This window comes from Bipolaris oryzae, assembly GCF_000523455.1.
Source record: "Bipolaris oryzae ATCC 44560 unplaced genomic scaffold scaffold_116, whole genome shotgun sequence".
NCBI lineage: Eukaryota > Fungi > Ascomycota > Dothideomycetes > Pleosporales > Pleosporaceae > Bipolaris > Bipolaris oryzae.
In genome coordinates this window covers 46,436-68,068 of record NW_006911392.1, presented here as the reverse complement: position 1 = coordinate 68,068, position 21,633 = coordinate 46,436, and the positions used below count along the sequence as shown (strand labels likewise).

At 52.7% G+C, this 21,633-nt stretch overlaps 7 protein-coding genes across 7 annotated transcripts; 5 read left to right on the top strand and 2 right to left on the bottom strand.

Moving 5' to 3' along the window:
- Positions 1-676: 676 nt before the first annotated feature.
- COCMIDRAFT_7272 (uncharacterized protein) lies at positions 677-4,924 on the bottom strand (the record flags this gene model as incomplete). Its single annotated transcript, XM_007691998.1, has 6 exons — positions 677-1,056; positions 1,110-1,822; positions 1,867-2,349; positions 2,402-2,479; positions 2,532-3,007; positions 4,901-4,924. 6 exons carry the CDS (start codon positions 4,922-4,924, stop codon positions 677-679), a joined length of 2,154 nt encoding a protein of 717 aa, XP_007690188.1.
- A 115-nt stretch (positions 4,925-5,039) lies between these two features.
- On the top strand, positions 5,040-6,289 carry COCMIDRAFT_7271 (uncharacterized protein; the record flags this gene model as incomplete). Its single annotated transcript, XM_007691997.1, has 7 exons — positions 5,040-5,109; positions 5,172-5,179; positions 5,254-5,353; positions 5,404-5,491; positions 5,544-5,637; positions 5,687-6,020; positions 6,075-6,289. The coding sequence occupies 7 exons, from the start codon at positions 5,040-5,042 to the stop codon at positions 6,287-6,289; spliced, it is 909 nt and encodes a 302-aa protein (XP_007690187.1).
- Positions 6,290-6,942: 653 nt separating this feature from the next.
- Positions 6,943-10,026, top strand: COCMIDRAFT_38763 (uncharacterized protein; the record flags this gene model as incomplete). The annotated part of the gene is made up of 6 exons (XM_007692006.1): positions 6,943-7,405; positions 7,522-7,668; positions 7,736-8,428; positions 9,051-9,235; positions 9,302-9,379; positions 9,436-10,026. 6 exons carry the CDS (start codon positions 6,943-6,945, stop codon positions 10,024-10,026), a joined length of 2,157 nt encoding a protein of 718 aa, XP_007690196.1.
- A 2,297-nt stretch (positions 10,027-12,323) lies between these two features.
- On the bottom strand, positions 12,324-13,158 carry COCMIDRAFT_28239 (uncharacterized protein; the record flags this gene model as incomplete). Its single annotated transcript, XM_007692001.1, has 2 exons — positions 12,324-12,504; positions 12,737-13,158. 2 exons carry the CDS (start codon positions 13,156-13,158, stop codon positions 12,324-12,326), a joined length of 603 nt encoding a protein of 200 aa, XP_007690191.1.
- Positions 13,159-13,703: 545 nt separating this feature from the next.
- Positions 13,704-14,660, top strand: COCMIDRAFT_101286 (uncharacterized protein; the record flags this gene model as incomplete). The annotated part of the gene is made up of 2 exons (XM_007692015.1): positions 13,704-14,238; positions 14,311-14,660. The coding sequence occupies 2 exons, from the start codon at positions 13,704-13,706 to the stop codon at positions 14,658-14,660; spliced, it is 885 nt and encodes a 294-aa protein (XP_007690205.1).
- A 727-nt stretch (positions 14,661-15,387) lies between these two features.
- On the top strand, positions 15,388-18,532 carry COCMIDRAFT_101238 (uncharacterized protein; the record flags this gene model as incomplete). Its single annotated transcript, XM_007692014.1, has 2 exons — positions 15,388-17,286; positions 17,336-18,532. 2 exons carry the CDS (start codon positions 15,388-15,390, stop codon positions 18,530-18,532), a joined length of 3,096 nt encoding a protein of 1,031 aa, XP_007690204.1.
- A 967-nt stretch (positions 18,533-19,499) lies between these two features.
- Positions 19,500-21,148, top strand: COCMIDRAFT_101250 (uncharacterized protein; the record flags this gene model as incomplete). Its single annotated transcript, XM_007692013.1, has 3 exons — positions 19,500-19,527; positions 19,584-20,927; positions 20,997-21,148. The coding sequence occupies 3 exons, from the start codon at positions 19,500-19,502 to the stop codon at positions 21,146-21,148; spliced, it is 1,524 nt and encodes a 507-aa protein (XP_007690203.1).
- Positions 21,149-21,633: the final 485 nt, after the last annotated feature.

Sequence of the window (21,633 nt, the reverse complement as noted above, 5' to 3'; positions counted from 1 at the left end):
GAGGCGACACTTGTTCACTTTGCTCTCTCTCACACCCAGCCCCCATCACATGAAAGCCACAATCCACGCAGTCTAGACGCTTCTGAACTCATGGCCCTCGTTTCCGTCAACATGTCGCAATGATCCAATGATTGCTCTGCAGAGTGAACGAGTGGTCAAGTTGAGTTGGTTGCTACTATTCTGGGAGCGGGCCTAAGGAGATGGCACTTGCGCACGTCACCAAACTCAAATCCCAGTCGCAAAAGATGATCAAAGCCAGGGTATGTATATAAAATATAGTAACCCTCGGTGTATACGGCATGTACATCCTAGGCGTCCACAAGTTGATATAATCTTGACAACACAATTTGAAACCCAGACAAAGAAGTCCTAGGGCCCCTCTGTTATCCAAGTTGCATATGTATAGAGAACATCAGCAATGGGAAGCACCCAGAAGTGATAAGAACCTCCCAGATGGGATCTTAATTTGGCAAACTTTCTACCCAATTGGGACACAGATTACTGAAGAACAAACGCCTTGCCAATGCTTTACACTCTCTATCAACCCAAAACACTCTCTTATCCACCCGCTTGCTCGCGGTAGGCTAACATTGCCGTAGCCTGCGGCCGCTGCAAAATGCAGACACATATGTAGGAAATGCGAAATCATGTACATTTGCACTGCTGCAGGGGCCGTCTAGTCCTCGTCCTGTCCAATCTGCTTGTACTTGCCACCGCGCGAGCTGTCGCCTTCGCCGTTGCCCTTTGTCCTCTTGACCATGTTGCTGATCCAGCCGCCGATACCGTCGCCACTGTCGGTGCCGGCCTTGGACATATCCTTGTTGCCACCTCCGACTTCTGGAGGGTCGATGTTGAGTCCGGGAATGGCTTCGTCGGGGGCACGGCGTCCGCCCCGAATGTCGAGAGAAGGTACGGGTGAGCCGCGGCCTTCACCACTGAACATGGATTCGGCTTGCGCAATCGTCTCGGGCGTAGGCATGACGGAGGTGGCGTCTCCAAACAGCGAATTCATGTCTTCAAGACGAACGTTGGCAGTTTCGGGGTAGATGAAGTATACTACAACCAGGTTAGCACATGACTTTGATCTTGGTATTGAGGACCAAACTTACCAATAACAAAACTGACAGCACAGAAAAAGGCGTGGATGAGATACAGGCGCCACTGGATGTGCTCTTGGAGAATGGGTGTCATTTCTCCCACAAGCCAGTTGAATGCCCAGTTGGTAGCGGTACTCAAACTGGCGCCCTTGGCACGAATGCTGAGGGGAAGAATCTCAGGTGGGTACAACCAAGGGATGGGTCCCCATGAGTATCCAAATGCGGCGTTGTAGATCATGACAAATATGACGACCATGTTGGGTGTCCACGAAGCTTGCAAGAAGATGAAGTAGGAAATGGCAGATAGGGAAACCAACATCATAAGTGCTCCGGACAAGAGAATCTTGCGGCGACCAAGTGTGTCGACAATGTACCATGGTGGGATAGTGGACAACAGGTAGGTAATGGCGTTGATGCCAGTCATCAGGATGGCTTGGCGGCCGTACCAGCCAGCTTCCTCAAAGACCAATGGTGCATAGTACGAGATGACGTTGATTCCGTTGAGTTGCGCAAGGGCTTGGGCGGACATGGCAATAAAGACGCGTTTGGAGTATCGTTTGAACATGTCGGCATATGAACGTTCACCTTCTTGTCGCTGGAGCAGGACGTTCATCTTGATCTCTCGGTATTCATCTCGTGCTTTTGGGTTGTGGATATCACCCTTTCCGTACAAATTGGCAATGACTACAATGCCCTCCTCGTCGTGGTCGTTATCCAAGAGCCATCTGTGCGAATTAGTATGCGTCGAAAGCTGTGACTGGAGACAAACCTTGGCGATTCGCAAATGAGCAAGCTACCTCCAGCAAGGAGAAGACCCATGATGCACTGCATGAAGAGAGGAACTCTCCACGACCAGTCATTCTTGATGTATGTGCAGAAGTAGTCGACCCACACACTGACGGCATATCCAGCAATGTTTCCCGTGAACTCGATACAACCCATCTTTCCTCTGTTGTGCGGAGGCGAGATTTCGGACTGGTAGACGGGGACGATTGTGGACAGGGTACCGACACCAAGACCAGCAATGACCCTACCTAGCAGCATCATGGGGATGCCATTTGCAAAAGTCTGGAGAGCTCCACCGACAACGAAGATGAGCGAGCCGTAGAGAATCGTCTTTCGACGGCCTAGCACATCACCAATGCGGCCGACTACCAGTGAAGAGATGAAGGCGCCAACTTCCAAGATGGCCACCATTGTGCCAAGCTCAGCAGCTGTAGGCTGATTAAAGTAGTCTTTAAAGTATATGCCCCTGTAGTACAATCAGATTATGCTCGAGTCGGGATGGGAGCGGGACGGCGCACGTAATGATTCCGGACATGACACCCTGGTCATAGCCAAACAGGAACACACCTAGTGAGACAAAGACACTGGTGAAGTATCTGATACTGTTAGCGACATGGAGGAAGAAGGTGTGTGTTGTTTGAAGCTCACATCAACTTCTTGCCGTGCAGCCCGTGGATACGGGACGGGCGGTCGTTGGGAGCCATGATGGCGGCGAGGATGCGCTCAGCCTTTGAGATTGTGCGAGGACCTGGATCGGGAATGTCAATGTCCTCTAGGCGGATGCCTTGGTGACCCTTCTCGTGCAAGTCGTGGTCGGCGAAGCGGGCGCGCTTCTGGTGCCGACGTGGGTTAGATGAGGAGTAGTCGTGTTCAAGATGCAGGCGCAGAGGGTCTTCGCGGTCGGCAAGCTGGTCAACGAGGTCGCCCGTGTCTGACCAGACGGACAGATGGGACTCGGACGAGGGCGTGTCCAAGGAGGAGCGGGCGCTGTCCTTATCGTGGTCGTCGAGCAGATAAGCAGAGTCGTGCTGGCGTGGGCGAGCAGAGGACGAGAGATTGTGGAGCGGGATGTTGGCGGGCCTCCGGCTGCTACTCGAGTGTGAAGGAATGGTGAAGGTTGCGAGCTGTTAGGGAGCAGCCCGTCTCCAAGGTAGGGATGGGAGAAGCAACGAAAAGAAAGGTGCGTCACAGGGACAGGTCAAGCTGCCAAAAGTGGTTGGGGTGTGGATATGGCTAGCGCGAAAGCGGTGAAGCAGGTCGGTCACATCTGGCTACACACACACAAACGAGGGTTTTGGGGGCAGGATGTGTGCATGCGTGGATCGAGGGTTGGGTGCATGGGAACAAAGATAGGTAGCTGGGCGGCGATTATGCTTGGCATGGGCCAGTGGGATGGGATGGAGAAAGTCGGGAGAGGCTCTTTGCTGCTTGGACGGAACGACGGCAAGCCGGCATGGGGGGTGTGCCAGGATGTGTGGATAGGGGAGGGTTTGTGCTATCTAGTAACATGTTTTGTTTTCCTGGGCAATTGTTTATCATTTCTTGAGGGCAGGTTGCGAGCGAGCGAGGGGCCAGTGTGTGTACTGTGTAGGGAGGTGCAAGACAAGACAAGACAAGACAGGGTGCTCTTCGAGTATGACGATTATGACGAGTCCCTGGTAGTCATGCAGGCTGGTGGGGACGAGTCACGTTGGGGGGGATCGTTGCGTGCTAGTATGATAGTAGTATCGTGGACTGGAGCCCCGCATAGACGAAGCAATGGAGTGGTGGGTGTGGACGTGGATGTGGATGCAAAGCACATGGCATGGGGAAAGAGAGCCGCAAGTAGTCGCAGTAGTAATAGTAGTGTGCACTGTGTAGTAGGTGTAGAGTGCAGTGCATTCGGGATGGGGCGGCTGTCTATCACATGCCTGCCTTGCTGTATCCATGTAAGGTAGGTACTGCCATGCCTGGCATGTTTGCCAGAATAGAGACATTGCGGGACAAAAGGCAGGGCAAGCAAGCAAGGGCCATGACTGCAACAATGCCGTGTCGGTTGGTTGGTTGGTTGGCTGGTCGGTCGGTCGGTCGATCGATTCCGCATGTGCGCCCATGTCATCGTGGCAGACATATTTTTTGCATCTCCTTGCAGACTCGCAGACTCGCAGACTCGCTTACTACAAATGTCGGTACATGCAGACTACGCAGTACAAGTCAGACGTCATTTCACCGCCAGGCCCGCCCGCACCAGCGATGCAGCAGCCGCCAGCTCCCAGCTCCCAGCACTCCCAGCTCCCAGCACTCCCAGCATTCCCAGCACTCCCCACGGCTGCACGCTCACCGTCGATGAAACACGCAGACAGCAGCCATGGCCGTCCTTTTTCCCGCGCCATGCCGCCCACGAGCGCTGCTCCCGGATACGACGACAATGGCGACATGTGTGTACTTATAGCATGCTGCCCCGAACGACCAAAAAGAAAGCAAATGGCAGCGAACGGCAGGGCCGCCTGTTTTGCACGGCCAGCCCCGTGGCCCATTTGGGGGGGTAGGTGGCTCTACTAGGCCGTGCTATGCTGCCGCTATGCTGCCGCTCACCGCACGGCCCCCTTGTGGTGGAGACGGCGTAGCGCCATAGCAGCCGCCCGCCATTGGCTGCGGCCGAGATTAAACGTCTTTGCTCGCCATTGTTCCACCTCAGGCGTCAGGCTTGCTGCTCGTCCAGAGTGACAGTAATTAGCATTCAAGCACCGCAGCAGCCTCCGCCCTCGTTTGCATCAACTCGTCCAAATTGCCCTTGCCACACCTCAATCTCCGCCCCCCGCTCCCAAACACCGCCCTAGCCAACCTCGCGCCCATCCGCCCTTCCTCCCAGCCATACACGCTGTCCCCACCCACCCCGGCACCCAAACCCCCAAAGCTTGGCTTCGTGCATCGTTTCAAGGAAGCTCCCCCAGCCACGCCCGCCCGGCGACGTTGCTGTGCGCATCATCCCTCGCTGTCTTCCTCTCAACACCAACCCTTCCACGCCGCCCACCCACCTCACGCCCGCTGTTAATCGCCATTGCGCCCGTCTGCCTCTGCTCTCGCTCCAGAGACTGATTCCACCACCCCCTGCACAGACCCGACGCGCCTGTTTCCAGGGCTGCGCTCCGCTCGCCCTAGTAGTAAACAGCAAACATGGTCAATTCATACGGCGAGTTTGCAGACTTTTGCAGAGATTCGGGCAACCAATGGAGCACTCTGCCAGGTACGACGCCCCCCGCCCTGCATTCTGCATCTGTAAATACATTTAATGCTGACCTCTTATAGTTTGTTATGTACGTTGCTGACGCTCCACCCCTTTGCGCCTGCCTTCTTCGCCTTCAGCCCGCTAACCGCTTTTTCTCCACAGCTCTTCAACCCAGCATCCACCAAAAACAACAACGGATGGCAGGGCGGCTGCACCCTCAGAGGCTTTCCCGTTGGCGGCGGTCGCAATTTGCATAACTTGGGTGTGTGCGCCTGCCGCCTCCAAAAATGTGTATCTTGCTCACATCCTCAGGGTCCATATTACTATGCGCCATTGCTCTGCTCGTTTCTCTATTCCTACTATGGCGATCGCAAAGGAAGAAGGCTGCCGTCGGCAGAAGGTGTGTACTCAGCTAGGAAGCTGCTGGACCCTCGACTAACCCATGCGCGCAGAGAAATGCAGGTTTTCCTTCTCGGCTACATGATCATATCCATCTGCGAAATATTCACCATTGGCGGCTTCCCTCTCAACGACAAGGTCCGCATCGTACGTTGTCCCCTTCCGCAGTCGTGAACGCCATTTAATCTTTGTGCAGGTTTTTGTTGCCATTCATATTGCTGCCATCACCGCGACTTCTTGGATACTCATGCTCAACGGCGCCGTCGGCTATCAGCTTCTCGATGACGGTACAGCCGTGTCCATTGGTCTCCTCTTGGGCTCGGCAATCGTTATTTTTATCGGAACTGGCTATATTGCTCTTGATACTGGCCTCGGTTGGACTGGCTACTGGGACTCGACTCTTAACGCGCCAAACAAGGCATATGCTCTGTACACGCTCTACCAGCTTGTACCCTTGTTCTTCATCGTCGTCTTCTTCCTTCTCGAGGCCTTCCTGGTCTTGCGCGTCCTCGGCGAGCGCAAACCTATGCGTAAGTGCTCTTATCGATGATGTGAACTGCACATCCGCTAACTTGCATCATTAGTATATCTTATCGCGGCTGCCCTCTTGTTCGCCATTGCGCAAATTTTCCAATACGTCATCAGCGTCCACATCTGCAACGGTTCCGACGGCAAAATCAACGGAGGATTATTTGAAACGCTTTTCACGCTCCTGGCCGTTGTCATGGTCTGGGTGTTTTGGTCCAGCATTACCGAGGACGACTGGCCCATGCCCACGGTAGCCGGAACATATACTTAGGAGGATATAGTAGTCATGTTGAAACTGCAAAAGCAACGGCGTAATGTTTTTATGATGATTGGAGGTTTTTGTTTCAGCCACAGCGTATACCATTTTTGGGGCTCCTTGGACGCATTCGATGCGTCATGCCGGCTTCTGTTACGATATACATAATGTTTGCTAAATCCATCTTATTGATATAGATATGTACTCACTTTGATCTTTGTTTGTTTGTTTCACATGTAAAAACGTGAATGCGCGTTCAGCCTATTACGTGCGCCACACGCTCCGACTCCCAATGTGGGTCCATGATTATCCGTCCACCGCGAACCGTTGACTGTGAACCCTTTCAAAGCTCCCAAACGTTTGGAAACTTTCGGTCTGCTGAAACCGTAGTCGTTGAAAAAAAACAAATCATCGCCTCCCATCCTTGCTCCCGCATCTCTGAACATGCAGGACTGAACGCTCATCGTCATCGAACGGCCTTTTGCTCCGGAGCACACGACGCCTGCTACTTTCTTTGACGCCGTATATTACGAATGCGCACTCTAGCCGAAGCTCGTCAGCCCACTTGCAGCCACTCCCATTTGCCTCTGCGACGACCTATGATACCAGACATCCCACGATTGAGCTCCGAACGTACTGCGCCCAAGTCGTCAAGCTAAACACAAGTCATGGCTGATTCCGATTACGACTTTGAAGACGAGGTGTCTGATGACGATTACATTGGCAACAAAGGCAGCGCCTCGAACACGCGCGCGCAGTCCACGGCAGCTACCAAGAGGCGAAAGGTAGAGGTACCAGTCAAGGAAGCACCTCAAAGGAAGGCATGGGAGACGGAGTACTCGCGAACAGTGGAGAAGACGATCCAGCCAGCAGATGATGGTAGTCTGGGGCAAAGTGTACAAGAGCGGGAAGAGGAGCGCAAGCGCAAGCGGTTGCGCAAAGACACCAAGCCATTTCAGCGTGGCATAATAAGACATGTCGTACTGGTGCTGGATCTCTCAGAGGCCATGTTGGAAAAGGACATGCGCCCCAACCGTTTCATCACCATGATCAACTACACGCAGGACTACATTCGCGAGTTCTTCGAGCAAAATCCTATCTCCCAAATGAGCGTTCTGGGCATGTACGACGGTGTCTGCATACGCGTCTCGGAGTTGTCTGGCAATCCGGCTGAACACATTGCGGCGATACAAGGTCTGAGGAGTAAGGATGATGGCAAGGAGCCCAAAGGCTCGCCCAGTCTGCAGAATGCTCTCGAGTTGGCAAGAGCAACACTCTACCATACGCCCAGTCATGGCACACGAGAGGTTATTGTCGTCTTCGGCAGCCTGCTGAGTCTGGACCCTGGCGACATTCACCAGTCTGTCAAGGCGTGTGTGAGAGACCGAATACGGGTCAGTATAATTGGCATGGGCGCACGCCTCAAGATATGCACCGAGATTGTCAAGCGAACCAACGCAGGCGACGAATCCGAATATACAATCGCCACAGATCAAGAGATGCTTCGGGAACTGCTCCTAGCCACAACGACACCACCTGTCATCCGACAGCCTTTGGTTACAGATAAGACTGCGCCAGTAACGACAGCGCAATCTTCAGAATCAGCTGCTGCGCTAATGATGATGGGCTTCCCGTCGCGGGTAGTAGAAGATCAGTTGACCATGTGTGCATGCCACGGAAACTTGACAATGGGCGGCTATACGTGCTCTCGGTGCAGCGCAAAAGTTTGCTCTCTACCCATCACTTGTCCCTCCTGCCAACTCACGCTCCTCCTCTCCACTCACCTGGCACGCTCGTATCACCATCTCTTCCCCCTCCGCAATTGGGCCACAGTGTCGTGGTCGCGCGCTCGTGAGATGGGCAGCAAACAGTGCGTGGGCTGCTTAGCTGCCTTTAGCAATCCACCGAACAATGCCAAAGAGAACGGTGAGGCCAAACGAAACTCTGAGGCAAAAGCCACAAAAAGGGACGACAATGATAGCGAGGAGCAGAAAGCTAGTGAAAGTGGCAGGTATGAATGTAGGGCATGTGAGAGCCATTTTTGCATTGACTGTGACATGTTTGCGCATATGGTACTGCATAACTGCCCAGGATGCTTGGGAAGGCTAGATCCAAATGCGGCTGCTATAAGCAATGGGGATGTGGAGATGAGTGGTTGAGGTAGATTCCCTTACCCAGCCCTTTTAAATTTGCTAGCGACAGCGATTTATCAAAGCAGATAGACCGTAAGGAAATACCCATGTGCTAGAGGCGCCAATTTCAAGATTGATTTGGGGTTGAATTTTATATTCCCTCATCACTCTCTCTCTCTCTCTCTCTCTCTCTCTCTCTCTCTCAGTCACAACTTGTGTTGTTTCCATGTGACTAGGCCGTTGTCTTTAACCAGACTACCCAAAGTGAAGGTATAAAGTCCGGAGAAACGTTCATCCCCGTCAAGCCTAAACATGACGCGCAGTCCCGTGAGTACGTAGAACCACTACTGGTCGATTCTCTCGGACCGTCGCACGAGGAAATGCCGAACGGCAGCCCCGCGTACGTGGGGCAGGTTGCCTGGTTGAGCATACTCCACATTCCGCGAACGCGCCATTGTGCGCCCGCAATTGTTCATAAGCCATTTATAATCCAGATTACTTAGACTCACACATGTTTTCTTTGCCCATACGAGCTCTTGTCCACTGCACACGCATTGTTCCTAAGCCAGTGCTTGCTTGTCGTTACGTCACTCCTCACCATAGAGTCTCATTAGCGAACCCGGTACAGGCATATTTCAGTACAGCTGGCAGAACCATGGCGGCTTTTGAACGATTGATTCGATTCGAGGATGCTGAGGGTAAGACCCTGTATGGTAATCTAGAGAAAGAAATACCTACCAAGGAGATTCAGGGGAGTAGCGTCGAAGTGCTTGAAGGCGATGTAAAGAGTGGGTTTAAAAAGACTGGGAGCAAGGCCACAGTTTCAAAGGCATGTTGTATCGATGCTTTTGTATCACAATTCGATAGGACAGGACTGATAAAATACGCATTGTAGCTACTAAGCCCGCTTCCAACTACAAATATCATTCTCTGCGTTGGACTCAACTACCGCAAGCATGCCCAAGAATGCAATGTACGTTGCCCAATCCTACTACCATATTGTATACTAACCACATGTCCTACTCGTAGCTCCAAATACCCGAGAACCCAGCCATCTTCATGAAACCCAGCGACGCACTCGCAGGCCCTCTAGACGACATACCAATCCACAAAACCTGTCAATCCCAACTCGACTACGAAGGCGAGCTCGGCATCATCATCGGCCGCGATTGCAAAAACGTCGCTGCAGCAGACTACGCCTCGTACGTCCTGGGCTACACCATCGGCAACGATGTTTCAGCACGCAACTACCAGCTGCCAGCAAATGTGTCCGGCGGCCAATTCGGCTACGCAAAGTCCTTTGACAAGTTTGCCCCCATCGGTCCTTGCATTGCGAGTCCTGCCGTCGTACCGGACCCGCATGCGCTGACGTACTGGACCAAAGTCAATGGCGAGAAGAGGCAGGAGACGGGCACCGATGATATGATTTATACCGTTGGCCAGATCATCGAGCACTTGAGTCGCGGGACGACGCTTAGGGCTGGCACGGTGATTTTGACAGGGACGCCGAGTGGAGTTGGGTTTTTCATGGAGCCAAAGGGGTTCTTGAAGGATGGGGATGTGGTGGAGATTTATGTGCAGGGGATTGGGAGTTTGGTTAATACTGTGAGATTTGAGTGACCATATAGTAAGTAGGGTGGTAGTGTGTACATGTGACCATACATGTGGAGCTGCTGTGCTTAAAACCCATTTTGGAATTTGCTACACATTGGAGAAAAGGGAAATATTTTGCCAAAAGTTGAAGCACGATGAGTCATCTAACCTGTTTTGTCATCAACATATCCGAGGAAATAGCAGTCAAGAAGCATGTTTCACGTCTTGGCGCAGCTGCCCACAATATCTGCGAGAAGCCTCTTCTGTTCTAGTGCTGCATGATTCAGATGTGCAACCAGATCTAAACAGCCGTCACATGAACAGAAAAAAAAAGAGTTCATGTGTTGAAGCAAGGGAAGCATGATGCCGAAACACAGGTGTGGTCAGAGCATGTCGACGCCACTTTGAGCACGTCCGTCCTGGCGCATTGAACGGATGAGGAAGATGAAGCATGACTAGCCGCAACAGAAAATACCGGCGTTACTAGAGAGTTTGTATTGGCGAAGTGAGCAAGAAAGTTTGTAGGAGATGCAAATGCAATGCACTCATTACCATTATCACCACCGCTGCCGCCGCCGCCGCCGTCGCCGTCGCCACGACTACAAATACGAACACATCCGGGAACATCCAGAGCTGCAGCATTTTGCCACAACCGAAACAACAAGAATAGCAGCATTGATGATATTACTTGCTATCTACAGATAAGTGGAGACACACCCCAAGTGGGCGCTAGGGAGCGGGCGGCAACAGCAACGGCAACAGCAAACCTCGATGCAGACAAGCAAGGCTAAAAAAAACAAACAAACCTGTACCCCCCCTGCAATCATGCCTCTTGCTCAACAAGCACTAAAGTCGGTTTTACATTGTTCGTATGTAGCATATCACTAGACCAGACCAGACCCGACCCGACCCGACCAGGGGAGAGGCATGGGCAGATTAACAAGCTTCAAGTCACACGCGAATACCCAACCCACGTCCATGTCCATGTTTTTGTAAGAGAAAGAGACAGTTTTGAAACCTCTCTTTTATGCCAACGAGTAAGAAAGAAGCCCGCCGTTCCGCGTTCCGCGTTCCCTGCTAGGGAAAGAGAGAAGAGGAAGAAGGAGAAGAATACGACAAATTCCCGTGATGCACACATGCACACACACACACAAACGACTTTGTTATGTCCTGTCTTGTGACCCTGGGGGGAAACCATTGTTCATGTGTATGTATGTACATGTGCTTATTTTTGCTTTCTCCTCCTCCTCCTCCCCCCACCCAACTACTAACCCATGTGTGTCGGTTTTGGTGGCTTGTTGTCTAAGACCCTTGCATGTCTAGAACACACTTGAGCGGTCAAAGTAATATATTGAAGTGGAATAGTGAGAAGGGAAAAGATGGGCATAGCCGAGATGGGGTTTAGGGGATTCGGTTAGTCAGGGAAGTGGCCATGTTTAGGTGATTTTTTTTGGGGGGGGGGGGGGGTTAGAAGTCTTGAATGATTGTGAGTGCAAGCCACGCTTGATTACGTAGGCTTTGGTGTGTATGTGTGTGTGTCAAAGGATTAGGAATATGTAATGATGAGTTTGAATTGAGCATAGTAGAGTTTGGAGGCGGCAAGATTGTGGGTTTATACACGGATAGTGAGAGAAAGAAGAAAGGATGGGGTATTTGCAGGGCGGGATCAAGACGGAAATACCATGGCGGCAATGGGAGAAGGAGAGTTCGCGATGAGCGAGTTGCTGGAGCGGATTGCATGACGGGTCCAAGAGCCAAAGGGGCAAGGCGGCCATGGGCGGTAGGTGGCAGAATGTGGGGGGGGCGTAGTGTGTCACATGCCACACGTCTGTTTCTGACACAGCCATGTGAATGCTTGCTGGAGATGTCGGGTGAGCCAAGGGTAGTCTAGAGGGGTGGAGGGGTGTCACCCGTGCAGTGGCCGGGCTGGCCTGCGTCTGGGCGACTGCGAGGCGGGCAAGCGGGCGGGCGGGTCTGGTGGATGACGGGCAATGCGGTTCTGGTTCATGGGTAGTAAGCAGGACAGGAAACGGCATGGGATGATTATTTATTGTTCATGGATGGATGGTGGATGTGGATGGTGGAGGTGTGTTGGTCCGGCGCGGGCAATCGGCCTCGGACCACCAAGCGCGACGCCGCGTCCTTGTCCTTGTCCTGTTCGGTGGTGATGCACGCCGACGACGACGGTCGGGGATGCGGGACAGGGATGGATAGAGAGGGCGAGAGAGAGAGAGGCGGTGATCCACTCAGACTCGATGGACGCACAGTGTGCTCTGGTGGTGGGAGGCATTTGGGGCTGGCAAGTGGGGAAGGCTGCAGAGTGATCAGCCCCGGCGCTGATTGGGCAGCCGGGGGCGCGCCAGGTTTCGGTTGGATTCCAAGTGGCCCCTTGGTCGCCCTTGGTCGCCCTTGGTCGCCCTTGCCTCGATAGATAGCGTCGCCTCTTCCTCGTGACCTTCTTCTTCCTCGTGATCCAAAGCCCTCATCGCTGCTGTGCTGATAGTCCTACAACAAAGTCCATTCCACGCAGCGCTGAAATACCAAGAGGTAAGAGGTGTCTTTTGCTCTCCCTTTCCACACTCTCGTTTTTTCCCGCGCCCTCCGCAAAAATTCATCGACTCGTCTTTTGGTCGCCAGCGCAGACGTCGACCCAGTGCAAAGGCCGTTTTGTTAATCTTACTCGACATCACGTTACCAAACCAATCGACGAAACCGACTTGGTGAGTTGGGCCCGTACGGTCGCTTTCTTGCTCTCCTGCGCACACCCTGTGCCTCCGCCGCCGCCCTTCTCGCTGCCGTCTTTTTCTTTTCTTCTCCACGACCTGCCATGTCGCTTGCCATAGTCACCTGCGCCCGCTCCACGCCCCCCACCTCCCCCCCGTCCAAGAGCGAGGAGTAGGGAAAGAGGGAGAGGGAGCGCGAGTATTTGGTGGCGGCCTTGTTGCTCCGCATCCCGCAACCGCAGCATATCATGGAGACGCGCATCCACGACGAAACGACGCACGACTCCTCTTGTGCGCCTCGCTGCCACCCACCGCCCATTGCACCATGAGCCCGCTCTCCTTTGCGTCCTGACAGCTGCCTCTCCCCGGGCGACGCGACACTTGGATGCGCCCAATCGCCTGCCTGCGGGCGACGCTGCTCTCGCACCACCTGCATTGCATCTCATTCACCTGCCTGTGCCCGTGCTAATGTTTGTCCGACACAGACTGTCCATGCTAAGCGCATAATTGCCAGACCATCTGCTGCGTCTTGCGTCTGCGCCTGCGACTGCCACTGCGACTGTCACTGCGCCTACTTCCTCTCTTGGCTTTGCGCGTGAACTGGCGGGCAAAGCGTTCGCGACTCCGACTCCCCCGCCTCGGTTGTATTGCGCCCTGCGGCTTACCATTCGAGCGCGTCTATCCTGTCCTGCCTCACTCCACCAACCACCGCCAATCCGCGCACCCTGTTGCCCACCCAAGCCTCCTTACCTACCTACTCACCCACGCACCTAGACGGCGCGACTGCATCGCATCTTGTTCACTGTGACGCTGCGACGCCGCCGCATCACCATCTGTCTCCCACCCTTACCCTGTCCTTGGCGCGGACCTGGCATTCACGCGCCGGTCCTTTTTGCGCAGTGTCTAATCCACAGCACTGCCCACGCCTACTTTGACCTTGCCCTCTTCTAATATCAGCCCATTCCTCCCTTGCCAGATACCATGGCGGATACTGCCGGCTACCCGACCGACAGCAAGTTGGATGCCCACAACAGCGTCCACACCAACAAGCGAAAGCGCGACACGCGCGACCAAGGCATTATTAACCGGCCCGCACCCCACAACTCCAACAGCGACTTGACTGACCAGGCCACCGCCTCGTTTCTTGCCGCGCACAACGCCGCTGACGACGACATGCAACAGCAATTTGACGTGCACCACAACGGCGGCACCAACACGGCCAGTGTGGGCGATACCGCAGCCGCTGCCCTTGCCTACCACCAGATGACAGTGCCCCAAGCGACCGAACTTCAATTCCAGCCCCAAAATTCCGGTGACGGCTCCTTTGGAATGGGCGATCACAACCAGCAACAAACGGGCATGCAGGACTTCAGCCTCGAGGCCCTCAAGGCTGCAACACAGACGGGCCGCCCTGGCCAAGCAGCACCCAGCGACTCACCGCCGCAAAGCGCTACCCACAAGCCCCAGGTTGGCACAGAAGAGTGGCACAAGGTGCGGAGGGACAACCACAAAGAAGGTGCGTTCATTTTTTTCTTTTCGTTTCTTTTCTTCTCATGTTTGAAAGATTCCACGACTAACCTGACTACAGTTGAGCGCCGCCGTCGCGAGACAATCAACGAAGGCATTAACGAACTCGCCAAGATTGTTCCTGGCTGCGAGAAGAACAAGGGCTCGATCCTCCAGCGCGCCGTACAATTTATAACTCAGCTTAAGGAGAATGAGCAACAAAACATTGAAAAGTGGACGCTTGAGAAGCTATTGACTGAGCAGGCCATCACCGAGCTCAGCGCTAGCTGTGACAAGTTCAAAGCAGAGTGCCAACGTGCATGGGACGAGTGCCAGATTTATAAGCGCGCTTGCGAGAACAACGGCATCCTACCTGACGAAATCAAAGAACGCCAAGAAAACGGCGAGCAAACGGGGGCAAATCCAATGTAGAGAGGTGATTGTGCTTTTCTGGATCCTTCAGTGGAGCATGTTCTTTCGACACGATGCTGACGAAGTTTTTTGTTACTCTTGGGATATACATGTGCGCTTCTTTTCTGCGGGGGCGTTTAAACCCCCCCGTTGTCTTTCATTGGCACGTGTAGTGCTGATCAAGGCTTACTTTTGACTCGGCGTACGGGGGTGCAGCAAGTCTCGCTCGCTTGAGCACACGGGCTGTCGTTTGATTGTCTGCATCAGCCCGATAGTAATCGCGGTGCGGGTATGGGCTCCTTATACTTGCAGGTTATGGTGGCTTTGTTTTTATTTCATGTCGTTATATACATATATATATATTTCTCTTGTTGGAATGTTGAGCGACACATTCACAGCCACATGAGCTATTCTCCAGTAACATGGGAATCATGTACCCCTGCTTCATCTCAGTTGTCGTACAATAATGGAAAGAAAGTGATTGTTGGCTAGCAATCGAATCGCGCTAGTGAAACCCTGCCTACTAACCCATGAGCCGACGGCGCATTCCCATTCCCACCCCCACCTGCATCCATACAGCGACTCACCTTCTCCAACTTGCGGCCACACGCGTCCCTTCAATGTGCTCCTAGCAATCGACAAAGCAGTCATGAACCGCACGTAAACCTGTGTCCCGCATGTGGTGGGCACGACTCGTCTATCCCCACGGCCTACCATTTCACAATTTAAACACTTGTCGCAAATCGACATGGAGAACCACGAAGTACCTGGCGAACAACCACTACCACCCCCGGTAGTGGATGGAGCTGAGCTGATTGGAAACTCGGGTGCTGATTTCCCAGTCATCGAAGCTGAGCCCGAAGAAGAGCTTGGCCTGCCCCTCGATACTGCTGAACAGCAACGACTACTGCTCGACCAAGATGACAACCAACCACAGGCTGGTCCTCCTCTAACGTTACCAACACGTCCGGGCCTACAACGAGGCAATTCGGTCCCTACACCTGCACCACACCTCCCCCCTCCCGCGCCGCCTGGGCCGCCTCCAGATACCCCGCAAAACGACTCGCTTTCGCTGGCGCAGTTGCAGCATCTTGTCCGGGGCATACCCAAGGTCGAGCCTGCTCCATACGCCTTCAGTTATGATGATGCTTCGTCTTTTGAAGAGGAGCTCGAGGAGTGGTTCTCATATGCAGTGGAAGAGCAGGCTATGCTTCTCAAGACACAGGCGTCATACGCATTGGAGTGGAGCGCATTCCACGGACTAAGCGACGCGACCGACAGTGAGAACGGCTTGGACTGGGCTTCTGCGGCACCATCGCAACGCAAAGAGTTTGTTGAGAAATTGCTGGCAGGACTGAGAGAGCTCGACCCTGTCTCGAGGTTGAAGAAGCTCGAGGCTTTACTCTACCTTCTTCTCGGGTGCTGGTATGAGAATGCTGGTCTACCGGAACCGGCAGAGGATAATGAGACGCTGTCGGACCATGCGCGCAACAATGCACACCGAAAGTCGGGAAGGCAAGTTGCGCTCATCAAGCGCAATGTGCACTTGTTGGCTGAATGCGACGGAGTGCAGAGCTTGGTGGACACGCTCGACGCTTCCTTTCAGAGAGCATGTGGGATCGACGTGGTACCCGACGTACAGCGCGACTCGAAAGAAGCAGAGCGACGTGAGATTTGGTGTGCCATGACGGCCGTCTACGTTGTATTGGAAGTCGCACGTGATGCTGAAAAGACAGGGAATAGCACTGGACTTCGAAGTGCTATTCTTGGTCTGAAGAAGCCAGGTCTGCTTGTCCTGTTCGTCGATCTCATCGCAAAGCTAAGGTGGGATGAATCGATCAATCTGCCGTTGTGCAAAATCTCTTTGCTGCTATGGAAAACAATGCTTGTGACGTTTGGTGGTCTCAGGGAAGTCGACAAGGTCAAGGAACAATTTCGAGATAGCAATCTCGACTCGGAAGATTCCAAAGGGCATCCGCTCATCACCGCTTCACCTCTCGACTATCATCTTTTTCGCCAAGAAATAAGCTCAAAGTATCCAGCATATAATCCTCCGCCTCCGCTCTTCCCCTTGGAACCTGAAAACAACTCCATCCTACCACCGCTCAAGAACCATCCTAACAAAGTCGCCGGCAATCATGTCTTTGGGTCTGGGCTCGGAGACACGAATGGAAACACTACTTCTATCCTACATCAACCCATTCATATCGCAACTCCCGCACCATCACCCCCTCCTTCTCCGGCGGGCCCGGGCGGCAAAGGTGGGAAGAAACAGAATTACCAGACAAATCAGATGTTTCCTTTCCTGTACCCACCACTTGACGAGTCTAGTAACAAGTTGGGTGGTAAAGGTTCGACTGACCTCCAAGACCTTCTCTGTGGCCGGAAATGGGAGGGCTCAGATATCCCGACGTCAATCATGGAGGCTGCGGAACTTTTTTCGAAGCGTATGAAGGCTACTCGCGCCATGAAGCAGTTGTGGGAGGAACGTGTTGCCTTTATGAAGTATGAGCGGGGTTGGACAGGCCCTGACGATCATCCTGACGTTGAAGAATTATCTCTTGAACCAAAGGAAAACGAGCCAAAGAAGCAACCCCCTGCTCCTGGGAGCGTTGAGGAGAGACTGCAACTTGTGGAAGAATTCTACGTAAGTATCAGCCAGTTACACCCCGAATGTACTGAGCTGACCATTACAGCGCGTTGCATTACCAAATTTACAGTCATTGATCATTGTCTTGATCAAAGCAATCCTGGCACATGTAACAGCCCTAGTCACACAGTCAAGCGGAGCCAACGGCCTCCAAAGCGGATTTCAGTTCCAGGATAACCAAAACGGAACGACGGCCGGGCGACCTGACATGAATGGCATGAACGGCCACAACGGCACCTTGGCTACAAACGAGGAGCTGGACGCGATGCGAACTCAGGAAGTGCTGGACAAGGCAGTGACCGGTACCCTCATTCTCATCTTGAAATGGTTCAAGGTCTCTCATATCTTGAAGTTCGAGTACATCACTCAACTACTCGTTGATTCAAGCTATGTTCCTCTGATCCTGAAGCTATTGCAGCTACAAGAGGTTGAGAAGATTGTCAACTTCAAGAGTGAGCAAGAAGAACTTAACTTTTTCAACTATTGTCGGTCACACTCGAGAAACGCGTCCGAGGAGGAAGTCAACGTACATCATGAAGGAGATTTGCAAGAAAGAGATTCTGATGAAGACGATGCAGCTCCGCCTCCGATTCGCCGTTCGAGACTAGATTCCAACGAATCGGGTATCGAGCCAGCAATGCAACCTACACAACTGCAGCCCCCGGAGGTGGACGAGCTCGGCTTCCCGACCAATGAATTGCCGAAAGAGCCAATCACCAACTTCTCCTGGCGCGCATTCTTCACCTCAATCAACTACCTGCGCATCATGCAGAAGATATGCAAGAACAAAGCGCATCGCAACCTTATGCTGGTATCATACAAGTCATCTCAGTTCCTCCGCAAGAGCCTTAAAGTACCGCAGCCAGAGTTGCGCCTTTATACTCTCAAACTCTTCAAAAACCAAGTCCCGTACTGTGGCCGCAAGTGGCGGCAATCCAACATGCGCGTCATAACAGCCGTGTATCTGCACTGTAGACCAGAGCTTCGAGATGACTGGTTAGCGGGAAGCGACGTGGATGCAGAAGTCGATGAGAGTGTCCCTCTCGAGCAAGCCTTACGATCACTGACGCATTGGCACAATCTGAAGCGGTACCCAGAGAGTTTGGGCGCCAAGCCTGGCGTCCTTGAAGAAGAGCAAGACTTCTTCCGCAACGAGCTCGAGAAGATGGATTGGGGCGATGAGGGCGTCAATGAAGGCGAGATGGAGCAAGGCTGGCAGGATCTTCAAGTTGAGGGTTGGTGAGCATCTTGCACGCCGCATCCCTACCTCGTCATCTAGCAGCTTGTATACTTATTCTACTCGTCTGATACCCAACTAGGGCACTGCATTGATGTCTCGCATAGATGATGCTGATCGAAAGCGGTCCCTCTGGCGCCTCAAATATGAGCAGCATGGTCGCCGAGAAGCCATTCGCGATGAGAAGATGCCAAGGTCGGATGCTACGCGTTCCAGTTCCTCGTCAAAGAAAAAAGTCTGGCCTGGGCCAAGTGCATCAAGTCAAATCTGTTCACGAGATATCCACGCTGAACTCGAGGAGCTCATCAAAGCGTCAATAGAGGAAGATGGCGATAGTGAGGAATCCGAGAACACTCAGGACGCCGAAGCAAAGAAATGCAGAAGGAGACAAGGGCAGTTTTCCCCTCTGTACGAGCCTGATATTTGGAATGAAAACGAGGGTAGACGCAAGTGCAGGACGAAACGGAATAGACGTGTTTCCAAGCCTAAAGAAGAGTAGAGGGTGTATTCTAGGGTCGCTGGCCATGAACTCGAGAAGGATACCCGGAAGGCATGTAGTCAGCCACGAGGTTGAGCAAATCTAAAGATGTATTATTTTGCAATGCTTGCCTACACAGTGAATTATGAACCTTGATCAAAGAACGACTTAGATGTATAGTTCGTGTGTAGATACCGCGGTGTTTGGGGAGAGTAGTTGATCCGCCAATCAAGCAGCCGGATATGCGGCTTACCTGCGCGAATAAAGCAATGCGGCCCGTCTTGCCTGACTCGGCGTGGCACTACCCCGAGCTTCTTTCTCCACAACTGCGGGTGAGTTGGAGGTCGTCGGCATTTGCTCCGCCTTCGGCTTTCCGCTGTGCCATTTCCTTTCTTATTCTTTCTAGTTATTTGCATACTTTTGTCGCATTTCCATTGCCTTTCCCCAGATATAGCGACAGTTTTTCACATAGACTTGGTTGAGAGTATTCGTACAATGGCGAAGGTCTTTGATTACGCCGAAGGTCCGTCGCAAGTCAATCCAAGACGTCAATTCCTTGTAGCTGACCCATAAGATTAGTTGCAAAGCACAATACGGCAGAGAGCTGCTGGGTAGTTTTATACGGCAATGTCTACGATGTAACACGCTTCCTACCCGAGCACCCTGGCGGATCCAAGGTCATCCTCCAACTCGCAGGCAAGGACGCGACGGAAGAATACGATCCTATCCACCCTCCAGGTATCCTCGAAGAAAATCTCCAGGCTTCGGACAAGCTCGGCACAATCAATCCAGACACACTACCGAAAGAAGAAAAGACACCACTGGAGACTGGCGAGGCGCAACAAGACGGGCCAGTAGACCTGGAGAGTCTTTTGAATATCGACGAGATTGAAGAGGTGGCGACGAAGAAGATTCCGTATAAAGCATGGGCATATTACTTTTCTGCAAGCGACGATCTGCAGAGTAAGTCATTCAACAATAAGGTGTACAGGAGTATACTCCTACGGCCACGGGTATTTGTCGACTGTACACGCTGCGATACCTCGACGACCTTTCTTGGCCACGATGTCAAGATTCCTATATATGTTTCTCCCGCTGCAATGGCCCGGCTCGCACATCCAGACGGCGAGTGGGGTATAGCGCAGGCATGCGAGAAGTATGGCGCCATGCACCTGATATCGCAAAACGCATCCATGACACCCGAACAAATAGTTGCAGATGCGAAGCCTGGCCAGGTGTTTGGATGGCAACTATATGTTCAAAATGAGCGGCAAAAGAGCGAAGCTATGCTCGCCCGTATGAACAAGCTTGATTGCATTAAATACATCTGTCTCACACTCGACGCGCCTGTGCCAGGAAAACGCGAACATGATGAGCGCAGCAAAAATGTTGGCTCAAACTTGCCTCTCCGTGCAGCTGTGCAGGAATCTCAGAGCGTAAGCAAGACGTCAACCGATGCAAAGACACCAACACAAGCAAGCGAGAACGAAAAGCCCAAACCAAAGAGCATGGGCGTAGGACAGAGTTTGTTCTGGGGCACAGCGGCGGACTTGACATGGCGCTCTACACTGCCCTGGCTCAAGAAACACACCGATAAGCCTATTGTACTCAAGGGCATCCAAACACACGAAGATGCTTACCTCGCTTCCCTCCACGCGCCACATGTCAAGGCTATTATCCTTTCCAACCACGGTGGTAGAGCGCTGGACACAGCACCACCTGCTGTACACACCTTGCTGGAGATCCGAAAGTACTGCCCAGAAGTCTTTGACCGCATCGAAGTCTGGGTCGACGGAGGCATCAAGCGCGGAACAGACGTTGTTAAAGCACTTTGCCTAGGCGCCAAGGGCGTGGGTCTCGGTCGGGCTGCGCTATTTGGTCTTGGAGCAGGAGGCAAAGAAGGTGTGGAAAGGGTTCTTGAAAGTAAGTTTTTTTTTCTTTTCAACTTCTTCTTAAATCTTGTGTTGTCATGTCGCTAACAAAAAACGACAGTTCTCAAAGCTGAAACGGAAACATGTATGCGCCTTCTTGGTGTAGAGAAGATTGAGCAACTTGGTATGCAGCATATTAATACGAGAGCTGTTGAGCGCGATATCTGGGATGGTCCGACGCTGGAGCGAGCAGCTGTTAAAGCTAAGCTGTAGAAAGGGAAATGGTGAAACGGGGGGTGGAAGCGTTGTGTAGTTGGTAATGCAAAAGATAATGATATTTGTCGTTGAAAGTCGAGCCATTTACCTGACTAATTACCATGTACCCAAGGTGCCCAGTGAATTAGTGAAGCACGTCATTCATGTGTTTGTCTCATCGAGTCATGCTCTGTTTGTCAAGGGGGAGAGGGGGGGGGGGACCGTCGAATGTTGCTCACGTCAATCACGGAGCCGCACGCATCTGATGATTTGCAAAAAAGGAACAGTCCGCGGCCCCAGCGAGGCCCGTCCACCGGTTCGTCAAATCTCACAGGAACAGGGACATTACGTATCCCGCTGGCGTGGTTGTGTATCCACTATAACTTTTGTTTTGATTAGCGGGACACTCGCCCGGGGGGGTTTACAGTTTTGTGGGTAAGGGTAAAAAAGGAAAGAAAGAAAGGGTAGTAGTGGGGATGTTTGTGGCGGTGGATTGTCAGAGT